General features: G+C 46.6%; 1 protein-coding gene across 1 annotated transcript; it reads right to left on the reverse strand.

The window, feature by feature from the left end:
• Window positions 1-13,294: 13,294 nt before the first annotated feature.
• On the reverse strand, window positions 13,295-16,995 carry LOC123165404 (F-box protein FBW2). Its single transcript, XM_044583040.1, has 3 exons — window positions 16,789-16,995; window positions 15,437-15,790; window positions 13,295-14,235 (listed from the first exon to the last, which is right to left on the reverse strand). The coding sequence occupies exons 2-3, from the start codon at window positions 15,745-15,747 to the stop codon at window positions 13,575-13,577; spliced, it is 972 nt and encodes a 323-aa protein (XP_044438975.1). The 5' UTR covers window positions 15,748-15,790; window positions 16,789-16,995; the 3' UTR covers window positions 13,295-13,574.
• Window positions 16,996-25,821: the final 8,826 nt, after the last annotated feature.

Genomic DNA, 25,821 nt, shown 5'->3' on the forward strand with positions numbered 1-25,821 from the left:
TTTCGTCTTCATTCATCGGTAACTTTACTTTGAGCTATATTTTTATTCACCACATGATATGTGTTTTGCTTGGAGCGTCATTTTATTTTCTTTAGCTTTGCTTGCTTTTTGAGTAAAGTACCAAGATCTGAAATTCTTAAATGTTAGAGAGTCTTCACATAGCTAAATAATTATTCAACTACTCATTGATCTTCACTTATATCTTTCGGAGTAGTTTGTCGTTTGCTCTAGTGCTTCACTTATATCTTTTAGAGCACAATGTTGGTTTTATTTTGAAGAAATAGATGAACTCTCATGATTCACTTATATTATTTTGAGAGTCTTAAACAACATGGTAATGTGCTTAATCCTAATATGCTAGGTATTCAAGACTAGTAAAAACTTTCTTATGAGTGTGTTGAATACTAAGAGAAGTTTGATGCTTGATGATTGTTTTGAGATATGGAGATGGTGATATTAGAGTCATGCTGGTTGAGTAGTTGTGAATTTGAGAGATTCTTGTGTTAAAGTTTGTGATTCCCGTAGCATGCACGTATGGTGAACCGTTATGTGATGAAGTCGGAGCATAATTTATTTATTGATTGTCTTCCTTATGAGTGGCGGTCGGGGACGAGCGATGGTCTTTTCCTACCAATCTATCCCCCTAGGAGAATGCCCGTAATACTTTGCTTTGATAACTTGTAGATTTTTGCAATAAGTATATGAGTTCTTTATGACTAATGTTGAGTCCATGGATTATACGCACTCTCATCCTTCCACCATTGCTAGCCTCTCTAATACCGTGCACCTTTTGCCCGTATCATACACCCACCATATACCTTCCTCAAAACAGCCACCATACCTACCTATCATGGCATTTCCATAGCCATTCCGAGATATATTGCCATGCAACTTTCCACCGTTCCGTTTATTATGACACGCTCCATCATTGTCATATTGCTTAAGCATGATCATGTAGTTGACATCGTATTTGTGGCAAGCCACAGTTCATAATTCTTTCATACATGTCACTCATGAGTCATTGCACATCCCGGTACACCGCCGAAGGCATTCATATAGAGTCATATTTTGTTCTAAGTATCGAGTTGTAATTGTTGAGTTGTAAGAAAATAAAAGTGTGATGATCTTCATTTTTAGAGCATTGTCCCAAGTGAGGAAAGGATGATGGAGACTATGATTCCCCCACAAGTCGGGATGAGACTCCGGACGGAAAAAAAGAGGCCATAAAAAAAGACAAAAGGCCCAAATAAAAAAAATGAGAGAAAAAGAGAGAAGGGACAATGTTACTATCCTTTTACCACACTTGTGCTTCAAAGTAGCACCATGATCTTCATGATAGAGAGTCTCTCATTTTGTCACTTTCATTTACTAGTGGGAAATTTTCATTATAGAACTTGGCTTGTATATTTCAATGATGGGCTTCCTCAAAATGCCCTAGGTCTTCGTGAGCAAGCGAGTTGGATGCACACCCACTTAGTTTCTTTTGTTAAGCTTTCATATACTTATAGCTCTAGTGCATCCGTTGCATGGCAATCCCTACTCACTCACATTTATATCTATTGATGGGCATCTCCATAGCCCATTGATACGCCTAGTTGATGTGAGACTATCTTCTCCTTTTTGTCTTCTCCACAACCACCATTCTATTCCACATATAGTGCTATGTCCATGGCTCACTCTCATGTATTGCGTGAAGATTGAAAAAGTTTGAGAACATCAAAAGTATGAAACAATTGCTTGGCTTGTCATCGGGGTTGTGCATGATTTAAATATTTTGTGTGATGAAGATAGAGCATAGCCAGACTATATGATTTTGTAGGGATAGCTTTCTTTGGCCATGTTATTTTGAGAAGACATGATTGCTTTGTTAGTATGCTTGAAGTATTATTGTTTTCATGTCAATATTAAACTTTTATCTTGAATCTTATGGATCTGAATATTCTTGCCACAATAAAGAAAATTACATTGAGAAATATGTTAGGTAGCATTCCACATCAAAAATTCTGTTTTTATCATTTACCTACTCGAGGACGAGCAGGAATTAAGCTTGGGGATGCTGATACGTCTCCAACGTATCTATAATTTTTGATTGTTCCATGCTATTATATTATCCATCTTGGATGTTTATGGGCTTTATTACGCACTTTTATATTATTTTTGGGACTAACCTATTGACCCAGAGCCCAGTGCTAGTTCCTGTTTTTTTTCCTTGTTTCAGTGTTTCGAAGAAAAGGAATATCAAACGGAGTCGAAATGGAATGAAACCTTCTGGAGAAGTTATTTTTGGAAGGAAAGCAACCGGGGAGACTTGGAGTCCACGTCAAGGAAGCAACAAGGAAGGCACGAGGCAGGGGGCGCGCCCTCCCCCCTGGGCACGCCCTCCACCCTCGTGGGCCCCTCGTGGCTCCCCTGACGTACTTCTTTCACCTATATATACCCATATACCCTAAAACGATCGGAGAACAGAATAGATCGGGAGTTCCGCCACCGCAAGCCTCTGTAGCCACCAAAAGTCAATCGGGACCCTGTTCCGGCACCCTACCGGAGGGGGGAACCCTCACCGGTGGCCATCTTCATCATCCCGATGCTCTCCATGACGAGGAGGGAGTAGTTCACCCTCGGGGCTGAGGGTATGTACCAGTAGCTATGTGTTTGATCTCTCTCTCTCTCTCTCTCTCTCTCTCTCTCTCTCTCTTGTGTTCTTGATTCGGCACGATCTTGATGTATCGCGAGCTTTGCTATTATAGTTGGATCTTATGTTGCTTCTCCCCTCTACTCTCTTGTAATAGATTGAGTTTTCCCTTTGAAGTAATCTTATCGGATTGAGTCTTAAAGGATTTGAGAACACTTGATGTATGTCTTGCCGTGCGTATCTGTGGTGACAATGGGATATCACGTGATTCACTTGATGTATGTTTTGGTGATCAACTTGCGGGTTCCGCCCATGAAACTATGCATAGGGGTTGGCACACGTTTTCGTCTTGATTCTCCGGTAGAAACTTTGGGGCACTCTTGGAGGTTCTTTGTGTTGGTTGAATAGATGAATTTGAGATTGTGTGATGCATATCATATAATCATACCCACGGATACTTGAGGTGACATTGGAGTATCTAGGTGACATTAGGGTTTTGGTTGATTTGTGTCTTAAGGTGTTATTCTAGTACGAACTCTAGGGCTGTTTGTGACACTTACAGGAATAGCCCAACGGATTGATTGGAAAGAATAACTTTGAGGTGGTTTCGTACCCTACCATAATCTCTTTGTTTGTTCTCCGCTATTAGTGACTTTGGAGTGACTCTTTGTTGCATGTTGAGGGATAGTTATATGATCCAATTATGTTATTATTGTTGAGAGAACTTGCACTAGTGAAAGTATGAACCCTAGGCCTTGTTTCCTAGCATTGCAATACCGTTTGTGCTTACTTTTATCATTAGTTACCTTGCTGTTTTTATATTTTCAGATTACAAAAACCCATATCTATCATCCATATTGCCCTTGTATCACCATCTCTTCGCCGAACTAGTGCACCTATACAATTTACCATTGTATTGGGTGTGTTGGGGACACAAGAGACTCTTTGTTATTTGGTTGCAGTGTTATTTGAGAGAGACCATCTTCATCCTACGCCTCCCACGGATTGATAAACTTTAGGTCATCCACTTGAGGGAAATTTGCTACTGTCCTACAAACCTCTGCACTTGGAGGCCCAACAACGTCTACAAGAAGAAGGTTGCGTAGTAGACATCACATATCGTATAATCATACCCACGGATACTCGAGGTGACATTGGAGTATGTAGGTGACATTAGGGTTTTGGTTGATTTGTGTCTTGAGGTGTTATTCTAGTACGAACTCTGGGATAGATCGAACGGAAAGAATAGCTTCGTGTTATTTAACTACGGACTCTTGAATAGATGGATCAGAAAGAATAACTTTGAGGTGGTTTCGTACCCTACAATAATCTCTTTGTTTGTTCTCCGCTATTAGTGACTTTGGAATGACTCTTTGTTGCATGTTGAGGGATTGTTATATGATCTAATTATGTTATCATTGTTGAGAGAACTTGCACTAGTAAAAGTATCAACCCTAGGCCTTGTTCCGAAGCATTGCAATACCGTTTTTGCTCACTTTATCGCTTGCTACCTTGCTATTTTTATATTTTCAGATTACAAATACCCATATCTACCATCCATATTGCACTTGTATCACCATCTCTTCGCCGAACTAGTGCACCTATACAATTTATCATTGTATTGGGTGTGTTGGGGATACAAGAGACTCTTTGTTATTTGGTTGCAGTGTTGCTTGAGAGAGACCATCTTCATCCTACGCCTCCCATGGATTGATAAACCTTAGGTCATCCACTTGAGGGAAATTTGCTACTATCCTACAAACCTCTGCACTTGGAGGCCCAACAACGTCTACAAGAAGAAGGTTGGGTAGTAGACATCAGGTATCTTCATATCTAGTTCAATCTTGTTAGCGGCAACTCTCTTTACTCGTTCTGTAATGCATCATCCCGTAACTAACTCATTAGTCACATTTCTTGCAAGGCTTATTATGATGTGCATTACCAGGAGGGCCCAGAGATACCTCTCCGATACTCAGAGTGAAAAATCCTAATCTCGATCTATGCCAACCCAACAAAACACCTTCGGAGATACCTGTAGAGCATCTTTATAATCACCCTTTTACGTTGTGACGTTTGATAGCACACAAGGTATTCCTCCGGTATTTGGGAGTTGCATAATCTCATAGTCAAAGGAACATGTATAAGTCATGAAGAAAGCAATAGCAATAAAACTTAACGATCATTATGCTAAGCTAATGGATGGGTCTTGTCCATCACATCATTCTCCTAATGATGTGATCCCGTTCATCAAATGACAACACATGTCTATGGTTAGAAAACTTAACCATCTTTGATTAACGAGCTAGTCTAGTAGAGGCTTTACTAGGGACACTGTATTGTCTATGTATCCACACATGTATCAAGTTTCCGGTTAATACAATTCTAGCATGAATAATAGATATTTATCATGATATAAGGAAATATAAATAACAACTTTATTATTACCTCTAGGGCATATTTCCTTCACTTTGCACATCGGCTCTTTGGGTAAGCTCATCGATAAACAATGGTTCATCTTGAATGTTGACGCCCTCTTCTTCCTCCTCTTCGCAATAGATGTCTTCATCTTCATGCCATGAGTTGCCATGGCCGCCGGCGTCTTGTTCTTCATGGAAACCATAGTGGTCGGCACCATCTTGTCCGCGGCCATCTTGGCTTTGGGTCTCGCCGGAACCGTAGCCTTCACCCTCGGGGTAGAAGGCCTGGCCATGGCCCTCGTAAATGATGTTCTCCACAAACGCGTTGTAGTCGGGGTCGTCGGCCGCCGGTGTCGGGATTGGCGTTTCATCAAATAGGTTACCAGCGCCGCGAAGGTTGGCCATAGGAATCGACCGTGGCTACTTCCTTTGCATCTCGGAGGACGACTAGCCGGCACCACGGTACCTAGGCGTGACGTTGAGGTCGATGACGGTCCTGGGGCTGGGGGTGGCCGGCGTGATCACGCTGTCGTCCGACGACGTCTCCGGTCTTATGGAGGAGCTCGGAGACCGGTACTGCGGAGGGCGAACGACCGACGATCCTATGCTTGCCGTGGCCATGGCGGCGACAGAGAGAATGGCCGGCGCGGGTCGGCACAACCCTAGCTTGAGGATGGCATGCATCGTCGCTACCTGAGTGGCCATGGTGACGATGGCCTCGTCCTCGACAATAGCGTTGTGCTGCGCGGCCACGGCCTCGAGGGCAAAGTCGGCTACGTCTTTCTTCTTCGCCTGAACGGTCCACCCTCTTGGTCGATTCTATGTCGAGCCGCGCGATCTCCGCGACGGGAGGAGGAAGGGGAGGGGGAGCGCGGGAGGGTTTTGGGAATTGGGTGGGGGGGAGGGGAGCTCTGTGTCTGCCACGGGCGGGCGGGACGACAATGGTATGCGTCCCGCTTGTCCGCGCATTGTCCGTTTTGACGCAAACGCGGCCCAAATTTAGGCCGGAAATGCGTCGGCCGTGGACAAAAAACGGACGTTTGTCCGTTTGCTCCTGCGTGTCGGGTCTACTATTTGTGTCCGTTTAGCCCCAAACGTGCACTGTTGAACTATCTGCTGAAATTTGAGATGGGCTCTAGGCCCATGTAGCAATTTCTGAAAAATCTCTAAGGGCCCATGTGGGTTATATGGCACTAGGTGTAGTGGGAAGTTTAGTCCCACCCCGGAAGTGGAAGAGGAGTTGGACCTCCTTATAAGGGTTTCTCTTCTACATGCTATTGGAGCTTGAGAAGAGAAGAGGCCCTCGCGCACTCCTCCTCCGCCGCCCGCCTCGCCACGCCACGCCACGCCTCGTCACGACGTGCCGCGGGTTACGGGATTGAGCCGAGCCGAGCTTACACCTACGTGCTTATTTTTGCCAGTCACTAGCGGAGAGTTCTCTGACAGCTGGGCCACGATCTGAGACGTCGGATCGTGGGCTGTCACGGACTCGGACGTGGGTCGAGCCCACGTCTCTCCACGCGGCTGCGCCTATAAGTGTGCGGTGTCTCCTAACCCTAGCCGCCACGAACAGATCACATCTGCTCCATGCGCACGCCCACCGTCGTTCCCTTGCTGCTGCTGCCGCCGGTGACTCCATCCCGTCCGCCGCGTACACGGTCGACGGGAGAGCAGGTCTCCGAAACCACGCCCTTCTGGTTCCTGTACGGGGTGAGGGGCGAATAGGTTTTTGGGCAGCGATTACGCGACTGCTCACTTCCGATCGTCTACTTCCTCTACGTCCGCGTCGCCTTCATCATCACCATGTCCACCGACGCCGAACGTGCCGCCGCCGAGAAAGCCGAAGCTGACAAGAAGGCCGCCGAGGACGCCGCTGCTGCCACCAAAGCCGCGGCCTCTGCATGGCCTACTGGAGGGTATAACTCGTTTATCCCGCTCCTACTGTTTTCTGTTTTAGCCATGCTAGCGTTATACGTAGATCTTTCTGCAATTAGCGTAGTATGTGCTACTTTGACTGAATATCAGTATGCGATCATATGTGTCAATGCCATGCTAGTGATTTACTCGTGGATTAATTTAATCGAGAAATTGCCTATTTACTCAACAATCCAAAAACCTATTATGTGTAGGAATTTTTCGGCAAGTGGCTTTGCCGCTGCACTGAAACCGGATAAGTTTACCGGTACATACTTTAAGCGTTGGCAGACTAAGACCACGTTATGGCTCACGGCTATGAACGTGTTCTGGGTCACTGGTGTCTCCACGGGAACGATTGCTCCTGAACAGGAGAAGGCGTTCAAGGAGGCTACCGTTGTGTTTCTCGGAGCAGTTCTCAGCGTGATCGGAGATAAACTGGTCGACGCATATTTACATGTGCATGTTGCCAAGGACTTGTGGGAGGCGCTCAAATCTAAGTTCGGGGCAGCCGATGCCGGAAGCGAGATGTATATTATAGAGCAGTTCCATGATTACAAGATGGTTGAAAACCGTCCTGTATTGGAGCAGGCTCATGAGATAATATGCATTGTTAAGGAGCTTGAACTTCTTAAGTGCGAGTTACCGGGCAAGTTTGTCGCGGGCTGCATAATCGCTAAGCTCCCTAATTCCTGGAGGAACTTTGCCACAACTCTGAAACATCAGAGGCGTGAATTCTCTGTGGAGGATGTCATTGGCCATCTGAGTGTTGAGTAGAATTCAAGGGCAAAGGACTCGCATGGAAAAGGGGCCGAAGGGACTTCTGTCGCCAACATGGTGAACCAGAAGAACTTCAACTCCCACAAGCCCAAGGGAAAGAACGGTGTCCAACACAATACCGACTTTAAGAAGAAGGGTAAGAAGACCTTCAAGAAGAACAAGAAGGACGAGGGCTGCTTCACTTGTGGTTCGGTTGAACATTGGGCCAACAAGTGCCCAAACAAGTACAAGAAGTCAGGACAGGACTCCAAGTCCGTCAACATGATTGTGGACAACAATGAGAATGGTGCACCTGGGTACGGTAATTTATTTACTGTTTTTTCAGTGTTTCAGCCCACCGATTGGTGGGTGGACACAGGTGCAGGTGTACATGTGTGTGCTGACATGTCATTGTTCACTTCTTACCAGGTCACAGGCCACGGGTCCGTATTGATGGGGAATGGCGCGAGTGCTTCTGTTCATGGTGTTGGCACGGTCGATCTGAAGTTTACTTCGGGAAGGATCGTGCAGCTGAAGAACGTGCAGCATGTCCCCGCCATCAAGAAGAACCTCGTTAGTGGCTCCCTTCTATGTAGAGAAGGGTTTAAGTTGGTTTTCGAGTCTAATAAATTAGTTGTTACGAAATATGGACTCTTTGTTGGAAAAGGTTATGAGAGCGGAGGGATGTTCCGCCTTTCCCTCGCAGATTTTTGTAATAAAGTCGTGAACCATGTTCATTCGAATGTTAATGAATCTGAGGTTTGGCATTCACGTCTTTGTCACATTAGTTTCGGTGTTATGACGCGGCTAGCCAAGTTGGATTTAATCCCGAGTTTTACTTTAGCCAAAGGCTCTAAGTGCCTTTCATGTGTGCAAGCTAAGCAACCTCGCAAGCCTCACAAGGCCGCGGAGGAGAGACACTTGGCACCATTAGAACTCATACATTCTGATCTTTGTGAGATGAATGGTGTGTTGACTAAAGGTGGAAAGAAATACTTCATGACATTGATAGATGATTCCTCTAGATATTGCTATGTGTACCTGTTAAATACTAAAGATGAGGCTCTACACTACTTTAAAATCTATAAGGCAGAAGTTGAGAATCAACTTGAAAAGAAAATTAAACGAGTCCGGTCAGATCGTGGTGGAGAGTACTTCTCGAGTGAGTTTGATTCCTTCTGTGCGGAACACGGCATTATTCATGAGAGGACGCCTCCCTATTCACCCCAGTCAAACGGGGTTGCCGAGCGGAAAAACCGTACTCTAACTGATTTGGTTAACGCCATGTTAGATACATCGGGTTTATCCAAGGCATGGTGGGGGGAGGCTATATTGACGGCATGTCATGTCCTGAATAAAGTTCCGACAAAGGATAATGAGATCACTCCCTATGAGAAATGGGCAAAGAGGAGGACAACACTCTCGTACTTGCGCACTTGGGGCTGTCTGGCGAAAGTCAATGTGCCGATCCCCAAAAAGCGTAAGCTTGGACCCAAGACTGTGGACTGCGTTAATTTGGGCTACGCTAAGAACAGCGTTGGCTATAGATTTCTAGTAGTGAAATCTGAGGTACCTGACCAGAAGGTCGGTACAATTATGGAGTCTAAGGATGCTACATTCTTCGAGGATACTTTTCCTATGAGAGATATGCAAAGCACTTCTAGACAGGAATCTGAGGAGACTCCTGAACCTGCCATCCCTATGGAATATTATGAACAAACACATGATGAAAATCCTGAGGAGGATGACGAGGAAACCCTTGGTAGGGGCAAGAGACAAAGGACTGCAAAGACCTTTGGTGATGATTTCTTCGTGTACCTCGTGGATGATACTCCCACTTCTATTTCAGAAGCGTATGCCTCTTCAGAAGCTGACTACTGGAAGGATGCGGTCCGTAATGAGATGGATTCCATCATGGCTAACGGGACATGGGAGATCACTGAACGTCCCTATGGTTGCAAACCATTAGGATGTAAGTGGGTGTTCAAGAAGAAGCTTAGGCCCGATGGTACGATTGAAAAGTACAAGGCTAGGCTTGTGGCCAAGGGCTATGACCAGAAAGAAGAGGAAGATTACTTCGACACTTATTCACCTGTAGCTAGACTGACCACCATTCGAGTATTACTCTCGTTGGCAGCCTCGCATGGTCTTCTCGTCCACCAGATGGATGTTAAGACGGCTTTTCTGAATGGAGAGCTAAAAGAGGAAATCTACATGCAACAGCCAGATGGCTTTGTGATAGATGGTCAGGAAAGAAAGGTGTGTAGGTTGCTGAAATCTTTATATGGCCTGAAGCAAGCACCTAAGCAATGGCATGATAAGTTTAATACAACTCTGACATCTGTTGGTTTCGTTGTTAATGAGGCTGACAAATGTGTATACTATCGCCATGGTGGGGGCGAAGGAGTTATACTGTGCTTGTATGTTGATGACATACTGATATTCGGAACCAACCTCAAAGTCATTGAGGAGGTCAAGTCGTTTTTGTCTCAGAACTTTGAGATGAAAGACCTTGGTGTGGCTGATGTTATCTTGAACATCAAGCTACTGAGAGATAATGAGGGTGGGATTACACTTCTGCAATCCCACTATGTTGAGAAGGTGTTGAGTCGTTTTGGATATTCGGATTGCACACCATCTCAAACACCATATGATCCTAGCGTGTTGATTCGAAAGTCCAAAGGCACGGCTATAGATCAGTTGAGATACTCTCAAATCATTGGTTCACTGATGTACCTAGCGAGCGCAACGAGGCCCGACATCGCGTTTGCTGTGAGCAAACTGAGCCGGTTTGTTTCCAAACCGGGTGATGTACATTGGCATGCTGTTGAACGAGTCATGCGCTATCTGAAAGGTACTATGAACTATGGACTTCACTATACCGGAGACCCGTCGGTACTTGAAGGGTATAGTGATGCAAATTGGATCTCTGATGCTGATGAGATGAAGGCCACAACTGGGTATATGTTTACTCTTGGAGGTGGCGCTGTTTCCTGGAAGTCTTGCAAGCAAACGATCTTAACGAGATCGACAATGGAAGCAGAATTAACGGCATTAGACACATCTGGTGTTGAAGCGAGATGGCTTCGAGATCTTTTGATGGACTTGCCATTGGTTGATAAACCGGTTCCGGCTATCCTTATGAACTGTGACAATCAGACTGTCATCACCAAGGTGAAGAGTTCAAAGGACAACATGAAGTCCACCAAACACATAAGAATGAGATTAAAAGCTGTCAGAAAATTAAGAAACTCCGGAGTGATAGCGTTGGACTATGTCCATACGGCTAAGAATCTGGCAGATCCCTTTACGAAAGGGCTATCACGTGTTGTGATAGATAATGCATCGAGGGAGATGGGTATGAGACCCACATGAGTTGCCATGGTAGTAACCCAACCTATGTGATCGGAGATCCCGTGAATTAGGACCTGGGAAAACAAGCCAGTGGTGAACTGAGGAGAGTAACTATACTAACCCACTCCGTTGGAGATGCAATACTCTCGATACTGTATGGTAGGATGACTACTGTCTTAATGTGTTCCGAAGCTTATATAAGCAAGATGCTATCCTACAGAGTGATCTTTGGAGGAACACACCTATATGAGTCCGACTGCTGGTCACAGTCTATGAGATTGGGGTGATCTCTAGTAAGCTCATGAATAGGCCAGGAGTGTGACTTATATGCTCCACCCGAGGGGTCAGCCTTCGGCAGCCCAGTACTAGTGAGACATGTGGTGAAACTTCTTTACGCCAAACTGACAATTCAAGGCATAGTCCATTGTTCAGTTGTGAAGGAGTGTAGCTACTTGCTCTAGGTGAAGCTCAACCTTAACAGGTCTTCACTGAAACACTGGTATATCGAAACAGTAATTGGAACAGAGGACACAATGGGCCCTCGAGATCTGGTGGGGGATTGCTGAAATTTGAGATGGGCTCTAGGCCCATGTAGCAATTTCTGAAAAATCTCTAAGGGCCCATGTGGGTTATATGGCACTAGGTGTAGTGGGAAGTTTAGTCCCACCCCGGAAGTGGAAGAGGAGTTGGACCTCCTTATAAGGGTTTCTCTTCTACATGCTATTGGAGCTTGAGAAGAGAAGAGGCCCTCGCGCACTCCTCCTCCGCCGCCCGCCTCGCCACGCCACGCCTCGTCACGACGCGCCGCGCCGCGGGTTGCGGGATTGAGCCGAGCCGAGCTTACACCTACGCGCTTATTTTTGCCAGTCACTAACGGAGAGTTCTCTGACAGCTGGGCCACGATCTGAGACGTCGGATCGTGGGCTGTCACGGACTCGGACGTGGGTCGAGCCCACGTCTCTCCACGCGGCTGCGCCTATAAGTGTGCGGTGTCTCCTAACCCTAGCCGCCACGAACAGATCACATCTGCTCCACGCGCACGCCCACCGTCGTTCCCTTGCTGCTGCTGCCGCCGGTGACTCCATCCCGTCCGCCGCGTACACGGTCGACGGGAGAGCAGGTCTCCGAAACCACGCCCTTCTGGTTCTTGTACGGGGTGAGGGGCGAATAGGTTTTTGGGCAGCGATTACGCGACTGCTCACTTCCGATCGTCTACTTCCTCTACGTCCGCGTCGCCTTCATCATCACCATGTCCACCGACGCCGAACGTGCCGCCGCCGAGAAAGCTGAAGCTGACAAGAAGGCCGCCGAGGACGCCGCTGCTGCCACCAAAGCCGCGGCCTCTGCATGGCCTACTGGAGGGTATAACTCGTTTATCCCGCTCCTACTGTTTTCTGTTTTAGCCATGCTAGCGTTATACGTAGATCTTTCTGCAATTAGCGTAGTATGTGCTACTTTGACTGAATATCAGTATGCGATCATATGTGTCAATGCCATGCTAGTGATTTACTCGTGGATTAATTTAATCGAGAAATTGCCTATTTACTCAACACTATCTGGGGTCGTGCGTTGGAGGTTGCCTAACCAGAGCATTGAAAAGTGTGCCTGGTGCTCAGAGCTGGCATCCTGGCAACACCCCAATGGCTGCTCCCATCCCACTGGGAACGCCCATCACAGTCTGGCGTGCGTGCGCATCGCCAAGGCCGCAGGGCGCCGCAGACGCTGCGGCGTGGTGCGTTGCATGGCGAGGTCAGTTCCGTTCAGGTGGCCTGCCCGCCTTGCCTTGCAAGAGACAAGTGGCTTGCCAAGTACGCGACGGGCGATTCCCCGGCCTGCCTGCATCTGACAACAAGACACCTCCTCCGTCCGTCACAAGATCTCAGGACAAAATCTAGGATCTGCCACCACCGCCCAGCCACAGCCAGCGAGCGCGCGCGCGCGAGAGCCCTGCCTCTGGCCCTCCTCTGCCTTGCAAAAAGCGCATTGGCCGGCCGACTGGCCTCGCACTGTTGGCTCTGCTGGGGGTTGCCATGGCATGCACCCCCATCAGAGGAGCCCAGAGCTTTTTACCGCCCCTTCTCCAGCAGCCCCTGCCACCACCACCAGGTCAGGTCACGTCTTCTCCACGCCTCGTCGATGGGATCGCACCCGGCAGAAGCCAGCCACTCATGATCCAGAAGCTTCAGAAACAAAAACGAAAAATCACCACGCGCGGCAGTATTCTCAACAGTTCATATTGATGATTTGTTGCTCTATGTTTCAAGCACCACAGGTTCTTTACATTCCAGACAAGCTCACTCACTCAACATCCAGGCCAATATCTGCAAGCAGCTAAAGACGACACAATTTGACACAATTTTTACAAGCACACGAACACGGAAGAAGATGCTTCAAAGCTGAAGCATGCTATAAAGACAGCAGCAGCAGGAGCAAGCAAGCAGGCAGGCAGGCAGGCTTCACTTCTCTTGACAGCTTATTGATGAAGAGGAAATCTTGGTTCATGGAGACTCCGGCCAGTCGATCCCGGCGAAGGCGCCCTCGCCGAACCCGCCGCCGTAGAACCTGACCTCGAGCCCCTCGAGGGCGTGGCCGTCGTCCCACAGGGCCTCCTCGTCGTCGCTCCCGGCGGCGAAGTAGTCCTCGTCGTCCATGTACTCCTCCCACGAGTAGATGGAGTCGTCGTCCGAGTCGTCGGAGCACTCCTCCAGGAAGCTGTTCTCGTAGCAGTCGTCCACGCGGGGGCCCAGGACCTTGAGCCCCGGGTACTTGTCCTGCAGCAGCTTGTCGTCCACGCCCCAGCAGCCGCGCAGGTCCAGGAAGCTGAGGTCGCGGCACCGGGACGCGATCTCCACCACGGCGTTGGTCGCGATCAGCATGTACCCGATCTCCAGGTGCCGGAGCTTCGGCATGCTGCACGCGATGGCGCGGGCCTCGTCGTGCTGGCACACCTTGCCGGCGACGTCTATGGGGTGCATCACCCGCCGGAGCCCCACCAGGGACTTGCAGTTCTTGCCGAACGCCTCCAGGGCGCGGGCGCCGATCTTGGTGCAGCTGCTGACGTCCAGGAACGTGACGTTGGACAGCCTTTGCGCGACGTCTTCCACGATGCAGTCGCTGATCTCGCTCCTCGGAAGCTCCAGGGTCTTGAGAGATCGCGCGCTTACAAAAGCAAACACGGTAGGGTCAGTACAGTTCAACAAAATATTATGGATGGACAGGATCACCGGTAAACAGAAGTATAATACACTAGATACTACTACTATGATAGATAACCCTTGTTTTAGTAGGGTCTATAATTGGAATGTAACACAAATATTTCGAAATGGACACAACCTGCTCGATTAAATGCTATTAGCGGCGGCTATGAACTGAGTTCCTAACATTTAGCACAGTCAGAAAATAGATCAGAGCCAGGGAGCAGTGGAGCATTGTATAGAGTTGGGGGATGGTTGGTGATACCATTTTGAACATGTTCTTCTGCATTGTACACATATGCAGGATATGGCACCATGTTCGCAACATTCATCACTATCAGAAAACAGATTGAGCAAGAGGAGTATTATTGTGCTAGAAGCTTGACAACACTACCCATAACCCAATATTTATGATCGGTGCACTGGAATGATACTCCATTTGTATTTATGCAACTGAATCAATAGTTTACGAAAATAATTACTAAAACGTGCGACAATTGTTTTTAAATGATTGAATTCAGCGATAATAGAGCGGACCATATTGTGTAAAGACAAATACAGCAGCAAGGAAAGTAATTTTGGATTCAATTATGTTACACATAAGTTACTTGTTATATCATTAGCATATGATTCTCTAATGAATAGACGCATTAACATTCATGCCCATGTTGCGACGTTTCTCAGAGATTTGGGCCCTCGATCGTCTGATCATGTCATCCAGCCGATCTCCGCCGTTCATTTTCTTACGGCAGGCGCTAAAACCCTACACACACCCCTCGCGCCCTTTTGTCTACCGTGGCCACCACTCTCTTGCTTCCCGCCCCTCCTCCCCGTCGCCCTCCTCCCCCCTCCTCCCTCTAACCGCCTCAGTGATCCAGCTCCTATAATGCAATCACACAGCCATGATATTTCACCTGCCACTACACCTTGTCACAACCTAAACCATATTATTTTCTCAAAAAAGAAAACTTATTCCGCACGAAAGCTCTCATGCATTAGGCAAGGATGCTATCGAATCTGAAGAAGTACTCCAGCAACGTGCACATTTCCACCAGTTAATGGTCCACAACTAATAAAAAAAATACCGTTCCCATCTAGGTTATCAAATCTCATCAGGAAAGCATCATCCAACATAAAAATGATTTTGACAAAAGAACACTACTTACTGGTTGGCGATGAAGGTGAACAACGAGTCATTGGGAAGCCCGGACACGCTAATGCGGCGGAACGAGTCACCGCTGCGAGTGACAAGCGTATGAACCATGCGGGTGAGCTGGTCAGGCTTGTTCTGCTGCTGGCTCCACTCCTGGATGTCGATCTCCTGCCAGCAGTAGGGCCCTGAGACCACCCGGCTCCAGGACTTGCAAACCCGGGGAACCACGGTGAGCATCTCCTGAAGGGAGAGGTTGCGGAAGATGAGTCCCAGGGCATCTGGCAATAGGTCCTCCCAGCATCTTTCCTCACGGTGCTCTTCCATCCCTGACCCTTCCAGGACTGATCATGCAAGTTGTATGATCCACCTGTTTCAGGAACAATGATACATCACTCTCGGGTAAAATTTCCTTAGTTCACACAGCAGAAGGATTGAAGTAGCACATTCAGAATTTCATGGTGACTCATATTAGCAGTGCCAAGGTGCTTTCCTATGCTATGAAAAAAATTCCAGAAATCAACATTTATTTCGAGATAATAAGTTGCCAGTATTTCAAGACCACCATAAAGGAGCAGCTACCAAGGTACAGAAAAATAAAACCCAGCGAAGACGAAAAAATTCCCAGAGAAAAAGCTTCCCCTGACCTGCGAAGAGAGAACTCGCACGCTGCAACAAAACTAGAGGAAGAAATGAGCTCGAACCGAGATGGCTGGGAGAAGGGGAGGAAACATGAACTTTCTTTTACCAGTCCAAGAGGCTGGCTAGATATGGCAGAGCGCCTAGAGCACCGCACGCGGGCACCAAAAATAGCACCCCCTCTTGGAGCAAAGCGGGCCGGTCACTGGGAGCGAGGACCCAAATCAGGAAACCTATCCAAGAACCAGACGCGGAGCAGCAGCAGCAAGATGCGAGCGCCAACCAAAAGCCGGCCATGGAATTAAACTTTGTTAAACATCAACTCACTCACACCAACCAGCGAGTACCAGGAGAGAGGAGGACGCAGATCTAAAGCAGCGCCTCCGCCAGAGACGAGGAATTCGAGAAAGCGGCGGCGGGGGGGACACCCGGCGCGGCAATTGGCGGCGCCAATCTATATACTACTCCGGTCTCTACAGGCCGCAGGCGGCGAAAGGCGTGGATACGATGGCGAGAAAGAACGCAAAAGCTTGGCCGGCCTTTCCATCCATGATTTTTTTGTTCTTTCGCGAAAGGAGAAGGGAGGCGAATAAGAATAAGATAGAGACCCGTCTTTTTCTTTCGCCCCCCGCCTTGGGAAGGATTCGCGGGCCGGCCGGGAGGGAGAATAACGTTGACGGCGTGGTGAGAAGGCGGGGCGGCGAGGTGGCCGAGAGGGAGGAGGCTTACCGGGCGGCGGCGGCGGAGGCGGTGGTGGCGGTGGCGGTGGCGACGGTGGTGATGCTCTTTGGATCTGTGGAGCGGAGCGGGGGCGTCTCGGTAGGGAAGGAGGAGGGGTGTGGGGAGGGGGAGGGAGACAGAGTTGAGTGTAACAGTGGAGGGGTGAAGTGGTCGGCGAGAGGACCGGAAAGTCTTTCTCCTTTTGTTGCGGGCGCGTGCCTTTTGCGGTGCAGCGGGGATGAAAAACGCGGCCTGGATTCAGGCCGGGCCGAGCGGGTGAGTGATTCTGAAGCTCAAACGTGACGGGATCGCAGGTCTTCAAACTTAAACGTGGCACGCTCCGGCTCGAACGAAGGGACCGTGGATCGAGCGGGTCATGCTTCTTGTTAGATACAGTAAAAAAATGTGTTGATGGTGACACAAGATTTATCTGTGATGCTACGGTGTGTGAGTTAGATTTATCTCTCCTCTTGCGATAAGCAGGGCGAAAGGGACGCCACCACTCCAACCGCTCTACGCCGGCAAGGGCGTCGGTCCCCTCCTCCTCCTCTCGCCGGTCTGGCGGCGGGAGGGGGCGGGGACCCCGTCTCTGCGCTTTGGCGCTGTAGATAGGGTAGCTAGGGTTAGGTTTAGGGCTTCCGGCGGTGGCATCGGCGTTGTCGAGGGGAATAAGGATCGCTCGGCTCCTTGTCCACCATCCCGGCGGCGGTTTCGTTGTCGGCGGTGAGGAGAGCGAGGCGTGGCTTGGTCGTTGTCCTTCTGGGGCGGTGGATCCTGGTGTTGGAGCCCTGGGTGCTTGCGGCGTGACGGTGGCACTACCAGCTCAGCAGGTTTTTGTTTCCCGGCTCTGTCCCTGTTGCAGCGGCACCGAGCTTGGGGAGGTTGTGGGCCTCGTGGAGGCCATGTGTAGGTGGATTGATGGGATTCTCAGATCGGTGGCTTCGAATCCGGCGTTCACGGGTGCTTCTTCGGGTGTTTACCAGTGATGACTTCCCGTCTGCATGAGACTACAAGGTTCGCCGGAATCTGGCAGCAGGGCTGCCGGAGCAGCTGCGGCGGCGCACCATCGACTCATCCAGAAAGAAGGGTCGAGAAGCTTCTCAGGGATCTAGCTGTAATTTTCTTTCTTTTGGGGTTGCCTTGTAATGCTGGTTAGTGATTAGATCTGAGGGTCTATTTCGCAAAAAGAAAAGATTTCAATGGTAATATGGTATGGTAGATATTTCCTAAATTAATGTGGGGTCGATGTGTTCATCTGTTTTTTATGGCTTTTGTTGCTTGTAAAGGACGTTAGGGATATGTATATTCGTTTTCAAATTGTAGCTATCACTTCTCTAAGTAGATTTGTTTTTTATAATGTCATGCGAGTATTGTTCGTCAATACGACCGTTCACCTTCCCATATTTTTTCTGGTTTGAAAACGTCTGAGGCCTTTACTCGTCTTATGGCCCAACAATCCAATGGTTTGGGGCTTGGTCCCTCATTCCCTCATTGTTCAAATGTCGCGTTCGCTCTAGATGTTGCCGTCAACTAATAGCACAGACCCCCCTTTCTCCCCCGATGCACGCGCTAAAGGCCACAGACAATAACGACAAAGTGATTATCTCTATCCTAGACCAAATATCCAATAATAAATTAGCTCTTAAGTGCATCATCATCCAGATTCATCAAGCGAACAATTAGAGAAACGCTCGTACAGGAAAGAACATCAAAGGAGAGAAAACACACAAAACATTTCCATGTCTATGCTTCTAGCTAGAAAATTATGGTAAAATAAAACAAATAAAATTGAGACTTTCTAAACAACTTTTGGAATAAAAGAATTCCAATCTTCAACCACCAGTTCCCTAACTAGGTTTGTTTTCGACCATGTGCCACTAGTTATATCCTACTACCAACCCCTTCATGTGGTTTTGTAATTTGACAGTGATTGGGCACCTGTATATGCTTCTCGCAATTTACACTAAGGTAAAATAACTATGATTGAGACTTTGTAAAGGACTTTTGGGGTGGACTTTTTTCTTCAAAATTTTAACTATCACTCCCCTAACTAGACTTGTTTCTGACCATGTCCCACTAGTCATATTCGCCGCTACAACCGTTACACTTCCCATGTTTTTTCAATTTGAAAACGCTTGAACCCTTTAGTTGTCTTGGGACCCAACAATCTAGTGCCCTGGGATTTGGCCCATCATCATTCAAACATCATGTGTTCTCTCTGGTAACCGCCATCAAGCCATAAAGCATTGCACTTACAAGATGGCACAAATTCTTCTCCCCACAAACCAAGAGAAAAATAACTACAGGGTGGTTATCTCCATATTGGAACCAATTGGGGACATTTGTTTACTATCCTACCACAAATTAGCTATCAGACGGGTCATCGTCCAAATCCTTCAACGTATAAGGAGAGAAAATGTTTCCTATTGGAAACAACGAGGCAAAGTCAAGGTTGTCATTGAAGGTGACGAAAAACAATATTTTCCTTGTTTTTTACTTCTTACTTCTTACACATCAATAAAATAATTATTATTGAGCTAAACGGGGTTGATTTTTTTCTCATGAGCAAGATTGGAAATTCTAACTTCTTAGTTCTCCTCTCCCTAGGCACCACCTTCCCCATCATGGAATTTCTCTCCATGACATTCGTATCCATAACCCCTTCCCCAACTAAGGAACCTAGACCAACCCTTCTCAGAATAAGAAATTACATGTGTTTTGCTAATCATGAAATCGAAGGCTATACACGAGCCTAGTTTTTAGAAGAAAAAAATAACACAACTTCACCAAACAAAAAGATATACTAATATTGAGTGACTTCTATGATAAGAAAGCAATAGACCTTAGTCTAAATCGAACACATTTTGCAATACTACCTATGTTAACGAAGTGCACGCTAGAGGCTTCCAAACCTATTTCCCTTGAGAACTGTCCTGAAAAGCCATTGCAAAAGTTCTAGCATATTAACTACAACTCTCATTACCACTACTTGTCCATTTTAACCAAAACAGTTCCCTCTCAGTCCATCTTTTTGCGCAGCAGATTATTTACACTACCGATATAAAATAGACGCACCCACCATCATATTAAAACTTTAGTTAAAACCTATTTTTGAATCCATCTGCCAAGATTCCCTTCTCCACATCCTACACCACGATGGTTTCCTTTAAAGATGACGTGCATGGATTAAATTCATCCTAATGATGTGCAGAACGACCATCCTGCTAAATGTCTTCCAGGACCCTGGATCACTTGTAGAAGTGGGCTATGATAAGGAAAGCCGCTTTCTCCCTACTTATTCATCATCATACCCCATGTATTGCATGATTTTATCCATCACGTTGTCGGGAAATGTAGTAGAAAACAAAAAAAACGCCCTACGAATCAAATTCTCGGGATCATTATGAAGATGCATAAGGGTTTAGATCAGATCGTTACCAACCCGGAGTTGCAGTGGAAGAAGAGTTGGTGAATAATCATTGATGCAGATTCTCGTAGCTAGGATTTACAACCTCCCATCACCGAGAATAATCTCCCTCTAACAAAGATAGAAAGTACAATCTCTATATCGGATTGCACGCATACGAGATCTGTGATCCAACAACGCTTACCCATCCAGAACTAGGCATCGCTGGAGAACTAAAAGAGTGAGGAGCAGCCTTGCGGCGAGACAAACTTTTCATGGAGAATGAGTGAGGGGGCGGGGGGGGGGGGCAGCCCTTGCATTGATATTGTGTGCAAAAGAGGCGATGCCCCCTCCACTATTTATAGGAGAAGAGGAGATGGGCGCCTTGGGAGAGGGGGCAACCACCAAGGGGTGCTCCCCATCTAGGGCCGGCTCCGCCCCCCAAGGGAGTGCACCCCCTCCAACCCTAGCTGCACCAAAGGGAGCCTTGCCCACCAAGTTGTTGAAAATATGCCCTAGAGGCAATTATATTATATTATTTATTTCCACATTTATAATTAAGAGTTTATATTCTATGTTATAACTGCTATGATGCTGGAATATGCGATTTAACGGAAAACACATTAGCACATGTGGAATGATAAACGGTAAAACCCAATTCCTAGTATCGTCTCCAGGACTAGCTCAAGTGTTGTATGTTGATCATGTTTCCTGAATCTTGGGATATCGTTAAGTGTAATGATAGTCCCAAAACAACATTGAGAGTATTATGTTAGAAGAATAATCATATTGAATCAACCCAACTTGTTTGTTATACTTTGAGATGCAATCGTCACTAGTTAATTGATATAACACGAAGAGTTAACGTATGCTTTAGTCCCTTGGACCATGAGAGTGTCGTAGTCACTTATTACCGGACGATGGACTTTGGGATTGCTCAAATGTCATCTGTAACCGGTGATCATAACGAAAACTTTCGGGTTCATCGGAAAGTATGACAAGGGGCTAGATAGCTCAAGACTGAGATTTGCTCCTCCGACGATGGAGAGATATTCTTAGGGCCCTCTCAGTGTGCCAACATCTATCATTGTTTGGCCAGACACAGGTGACTAGTTCATAGAGATGCCGAAACATGTCAATGAGAAAGAATAACAAAACCTGTAACAAGGAGACCGGTATAGTGAGCATGAGAATGACTCAAGAGGATACTGATATATCTCACCTCAGTTTTTGTAAGTATCGCAAAGCAAGGGGAATAGAACATCATAACCAAAGGTTCACTCGAATATCATTCATGTATTCATAGGGATCAATATGGATGTCCACGGTTCCGCTATTGGTCATTGGATGAAACGGAGCTTCGTTCATGTCTATGTTTTGCTGAACCTACAAGGTCAAAAGCTTAAGGAAATCACGATATGTCGAGTGCTAGTGGAGTAAGAGTTATGAAACAATATTCAATAAATAGTTTTGCGAATATTAGAAATAGTTTAGTACCACCCTAGAAGTTGTAGAATTTCTGAAATCCCAAACTAGGCCCATGAATAAATGGCAAGTGGTGGTTCTAAAGTTTAGTACCACCCTCAGTTGAGGAGGTGGAGACCTCTTTATATAGTGGGCTCTTTACACCACACTTAGTCATGTTTGAAGGAGAGAAATAGAAGACCAAATGTGTGCGCTCGCTCGCCTCGCCTTGCTCGGGCACGGGCTAGGGCCGGCGTGTGCGTGCGACATGCGCCTGAGTGGTCCGCCGAAATCTGGCATGTTTCCTTGCAGGGGCGCGGTTTCATTTTGCTGTTTTATTTCTTGATGTCTTGATAGACAAGTTAATTATTTCTTGCCTGGTAAGTATACAACTTAGAATCAAGTCAGTTTCAGATCGTGATCGCGACACGATGCCGCCTATGGTCCTATTATATATACTTCCACCTGCCACAGCAAAGACATAACGAAAGCACCTAGTGTTTTGCCCTATCTCGCAACTTGTGTTGCCACCGTAATCTACTCCGTCGTGAACGCCGGCGTGCGGGAGAGCAGGTCTCCAGAATCGTTTGTCCTTGCTATCCTGCACTGGGAGAGGGCGAATTATGTTTTTGGGAAGCGCTCTGCACGACTGCTTAAGTTCCTCATCACGGGTCGTCTTCTGTCCAAGTCAGGCGGCGCTACTCATCGTCATCTCCAACGCTGCCAGCAACAGATCGTCGCCAACATCGTCATTAATAATGTGTCTCCTGCAAAAACTAATGAACAACATGTCCATCGTGATCTGTTCGTATCTCAATTTGTTGTTGTTGTTGTACATGTGCGATGCTGTTGTGCATGTGTTTATTGTTCATCTAGTATGCTAGATTATTTATGCTATTTTATGTTTTAGTCATAAATTATTTACTGAAATTAATCATGAACTTGCCCAATTTTCCAAAAGTTTCTCCGTCTAGGTTTATAAGCCCCCTCCTATTTTGGATCAAAATTTGACCATAGATTTAACTAGCAAAATATAACTTACATACCACAAACTTACATCATTGAATTCACATTTAAAAAAAGTTTTGGATGGTATTATTTTCAATACATGCAACTTATAATTTATTACCTAAATTGATGGTCAAAGTTAGACCCAAGCTACGAGTAGGACTAATAAACCCGGACGGAGGAAGTACGCCGTATAGCTTAATTTGAAGTTCTTAAAACAAATCGCTGTTTTCTTCTTTCAAATGCCTCACGCACAGGCATATGCCCTGCTCCACTCTAGCCAGAGACGGCACAAGCCCACTCAACGCTCCACCGTCTATATCCTTCGCTCGCGTCTCTTTCACTAGCAACCACTCATACTAGCCTGCCGTCTCCTTTTCCTCCGTCACCGTCACCGTCACCTTTCTCCGCTTGTAGTTAACCTCCATCCTTTTAACCCAGCTATACATTTGCCCTTGCCGGGACGCAACACCAAAACATGTGTAGATCGCCACCTCTTCCAAGTTATTTGACGCGATCACAACCTCAGTCAACTCTTTTTTTTGCGGGTGAACCTCAGCCAACTGATTGTCCTTTTCCTATGGGCAAACAAACATACATCAGCACTATGTCTATGCTAGAGAAGTATCGACGGCGACATGCACTTTGCTCATCGTCCCACACTCCTACCGGCTACCCCTACCCCTCTCCGGTTGCCACGAGTAGACCCGCCATATTAGCGCATTAACGAAGAGGCCCGGCCCGAGGCCTAAGACCCGTCGGGCTTTTATGCTGACGGATCGGGCTTGGGCCTGATTTTTACGCCCAACAGCTAGGCCGGGCCGGGCCTAGGCCTGGGTTTTTCATAACGGGCTTGGTTAGGTCTGACCCGAAGCCCGGCCCGGCCCGAGGGAGGGCTAGGTATAGCCACGAGGAACAGGGCACCGGGGGCGTGGAGCCGTCCGCTTGAAGACATGAAGATGGGCTCCCCGCCTCTTTCAAGTCGCAACGCAACCTATCCCCTCTTTATTCTAGGCGCAACGCTACATGCCACCTCCACAGTTTCACGTGCGAGGTGCAGCCTTTCTGAAGAAACACAAATCTCAATCAATATGAGACCATACAAATCCAATAATTATGATTATCAAACATTTTTAATTATATTACGAATATCAAACCTTTATGACCTTAAGAAAGGCTTAATAAACAACTACAAAAGAGAACACACATGAGTACACCTCCTAATTACATCGCATACATCCACGTATTTGTAAATATGAACATCGAAATTCAGTAGACTTAAAAAAACACGCATGTTTATACTCCCTCCATTCCTAAATATAAGTCTTTGCAGAGATTACACTATGGACCACATACGGATGTATATAGATGCATTTAGAGTTTACATTCACTCATTTTGCTCCGTATGTAGTCCATAATGAAATCTCTACAAAGACTTATATTTAGGAACGGAGGGAGTATAATGTAATATAGTTATATGCGAGGCTAGGCTTTTGCATATTCTGATTTTCTGGATTGAGCTGAAATCTTCTTTTGAAACACATATTTTGATTCGTCAAAATCTTCAATGACACTACCTATGGAGCCAAATAAATAAATGAAATCATTTCCTAAACAGATTCAGTTTGCAGCTGTTCACGTTCAAACTCACGTTCATTTGGGAGGTTTAGAAAACAAATTAAACATGGATAATAGTGTTGTTTTACTGCAAGAGAGGTATAAGTTTAGCCATGTTAAAGGGGACTTAGATTTTCTTCCAAGCTATTCAAAGCCTAGAGACACAGACACTGACTGACATGCCATAGACTAAAATCACAAGTAGATCAACAGGCCAATCAGCCTTTTGACAAACTTGCATTTCTGATGCGAAGTAAGCATTTTTTAGTGGATATGAAGAAAAAGTGCTGCGCACATGGCGTCGCTCTTTTTGACAATCACAAGTCACAACCACTCCTTACTTGTGAAGTACTTCATCCGCTTCTTTTTACTCTACATATAACAAGGTGTTTGGTTCCAGATTGGTAACGCAAACGTAAACGTAATGAGTTTACGGTGTTAATGTAAACGGAATGGACAAAACTTGAAATTTGTTTGGTTACCTACTGTAACGTCAATCAATACCGGGGTTGTTCAAGAATTCACGCCAGTGAACATGGATAGGCAGGCCGGGAACGGCAGTGGCGAGCCACCGTTGGATATGGCGGCGGAGTACAAGGGCCCGGACGGTAAGAGCACGAGTGAGCGACGCGGCTGCCGCTTCCGCCGCCGGCCGGCAAGCGGCGACCTGCCGTCAAGGCTGAAGGCCGAGGCGAGGCGCCGCAGGCATGCTGAGGAGCGACGCGCCGGCGTCGATGCCGCCGTCAGCTAGACACGACCATGACCGGCGCTACAGGCACGTATTCAACGCCGAAGCTTCCTTGCGGCGCATGAGGAAGGAGGAAGGAGGCCGCATAGCTCGTGCGATCGCATCTCGTGCGGAGAAGATATGGCTGTAGCGTTTTCTATTACAGCAGATTTCCAGCGGTATCGGTTTTGTATTAGGCTGGGATTTGATACCATGTTATCAGATTACAGAGCAAGGGAAACAAACACGATTTAGCGGGACCTGTTAACGGTGTAATCAGATTACGTTATAGTAGCGCGAACCAAACACCTCCTAAGATTTGTCTTAAGTTAAACTTTGTAAAGTTTGATCAGATTCATATGAAAAAATATTAACATTTACTCTCTGTAAAGAAATATAACATCGTTTAGATCACTAAAGTAGTGATCTAAACACTCTTGTATTTCTTTACGGAGGGAGTACAATACTAAGGATATAAAATATAAAAGTTAATTTCATGATGCATCTAATGAAAAAGATATTGATTTAATATTGTGAACGTTGTATTTTCCCTATAATTATGGAGTTTGGCTTAAGACAAAACTTATATGTGAAGTAAAAAAGAAACGTTAAGAGTATATGCGAATATCAAGTTAACAATGTACATGCACCAACCAGCCTCATTGGTCCCCTGTAAAGCTTGAACAGAATTAGATTTTTCTAAAAAGAACTGTCCGATCTTGTCTGTATTGGTTTGCTTGTCCAGCCTAGTTCATTTCGAGTTAATACCCGCAGTTTCCATGTAACGTCAATGTCAAAAATTTATGTGGTTCTCGTGTCA

The sequence above is a fragment of the Triticum aestivum genome, chromosome 7D (assembly GCF_018294505.1).
Source record: "Triticum aestivum cultivar Chinese Spring chromosome 7D, IWGSC CS RefSeq v2.1, whole genome shotgun sequence".
Taxonomy (NCBI): Eukaryota; Viridiplantae; Streptophyta; class Magnoliopsida; order Poales; family Poaceae; genus Triticum; species Triticum aestivum.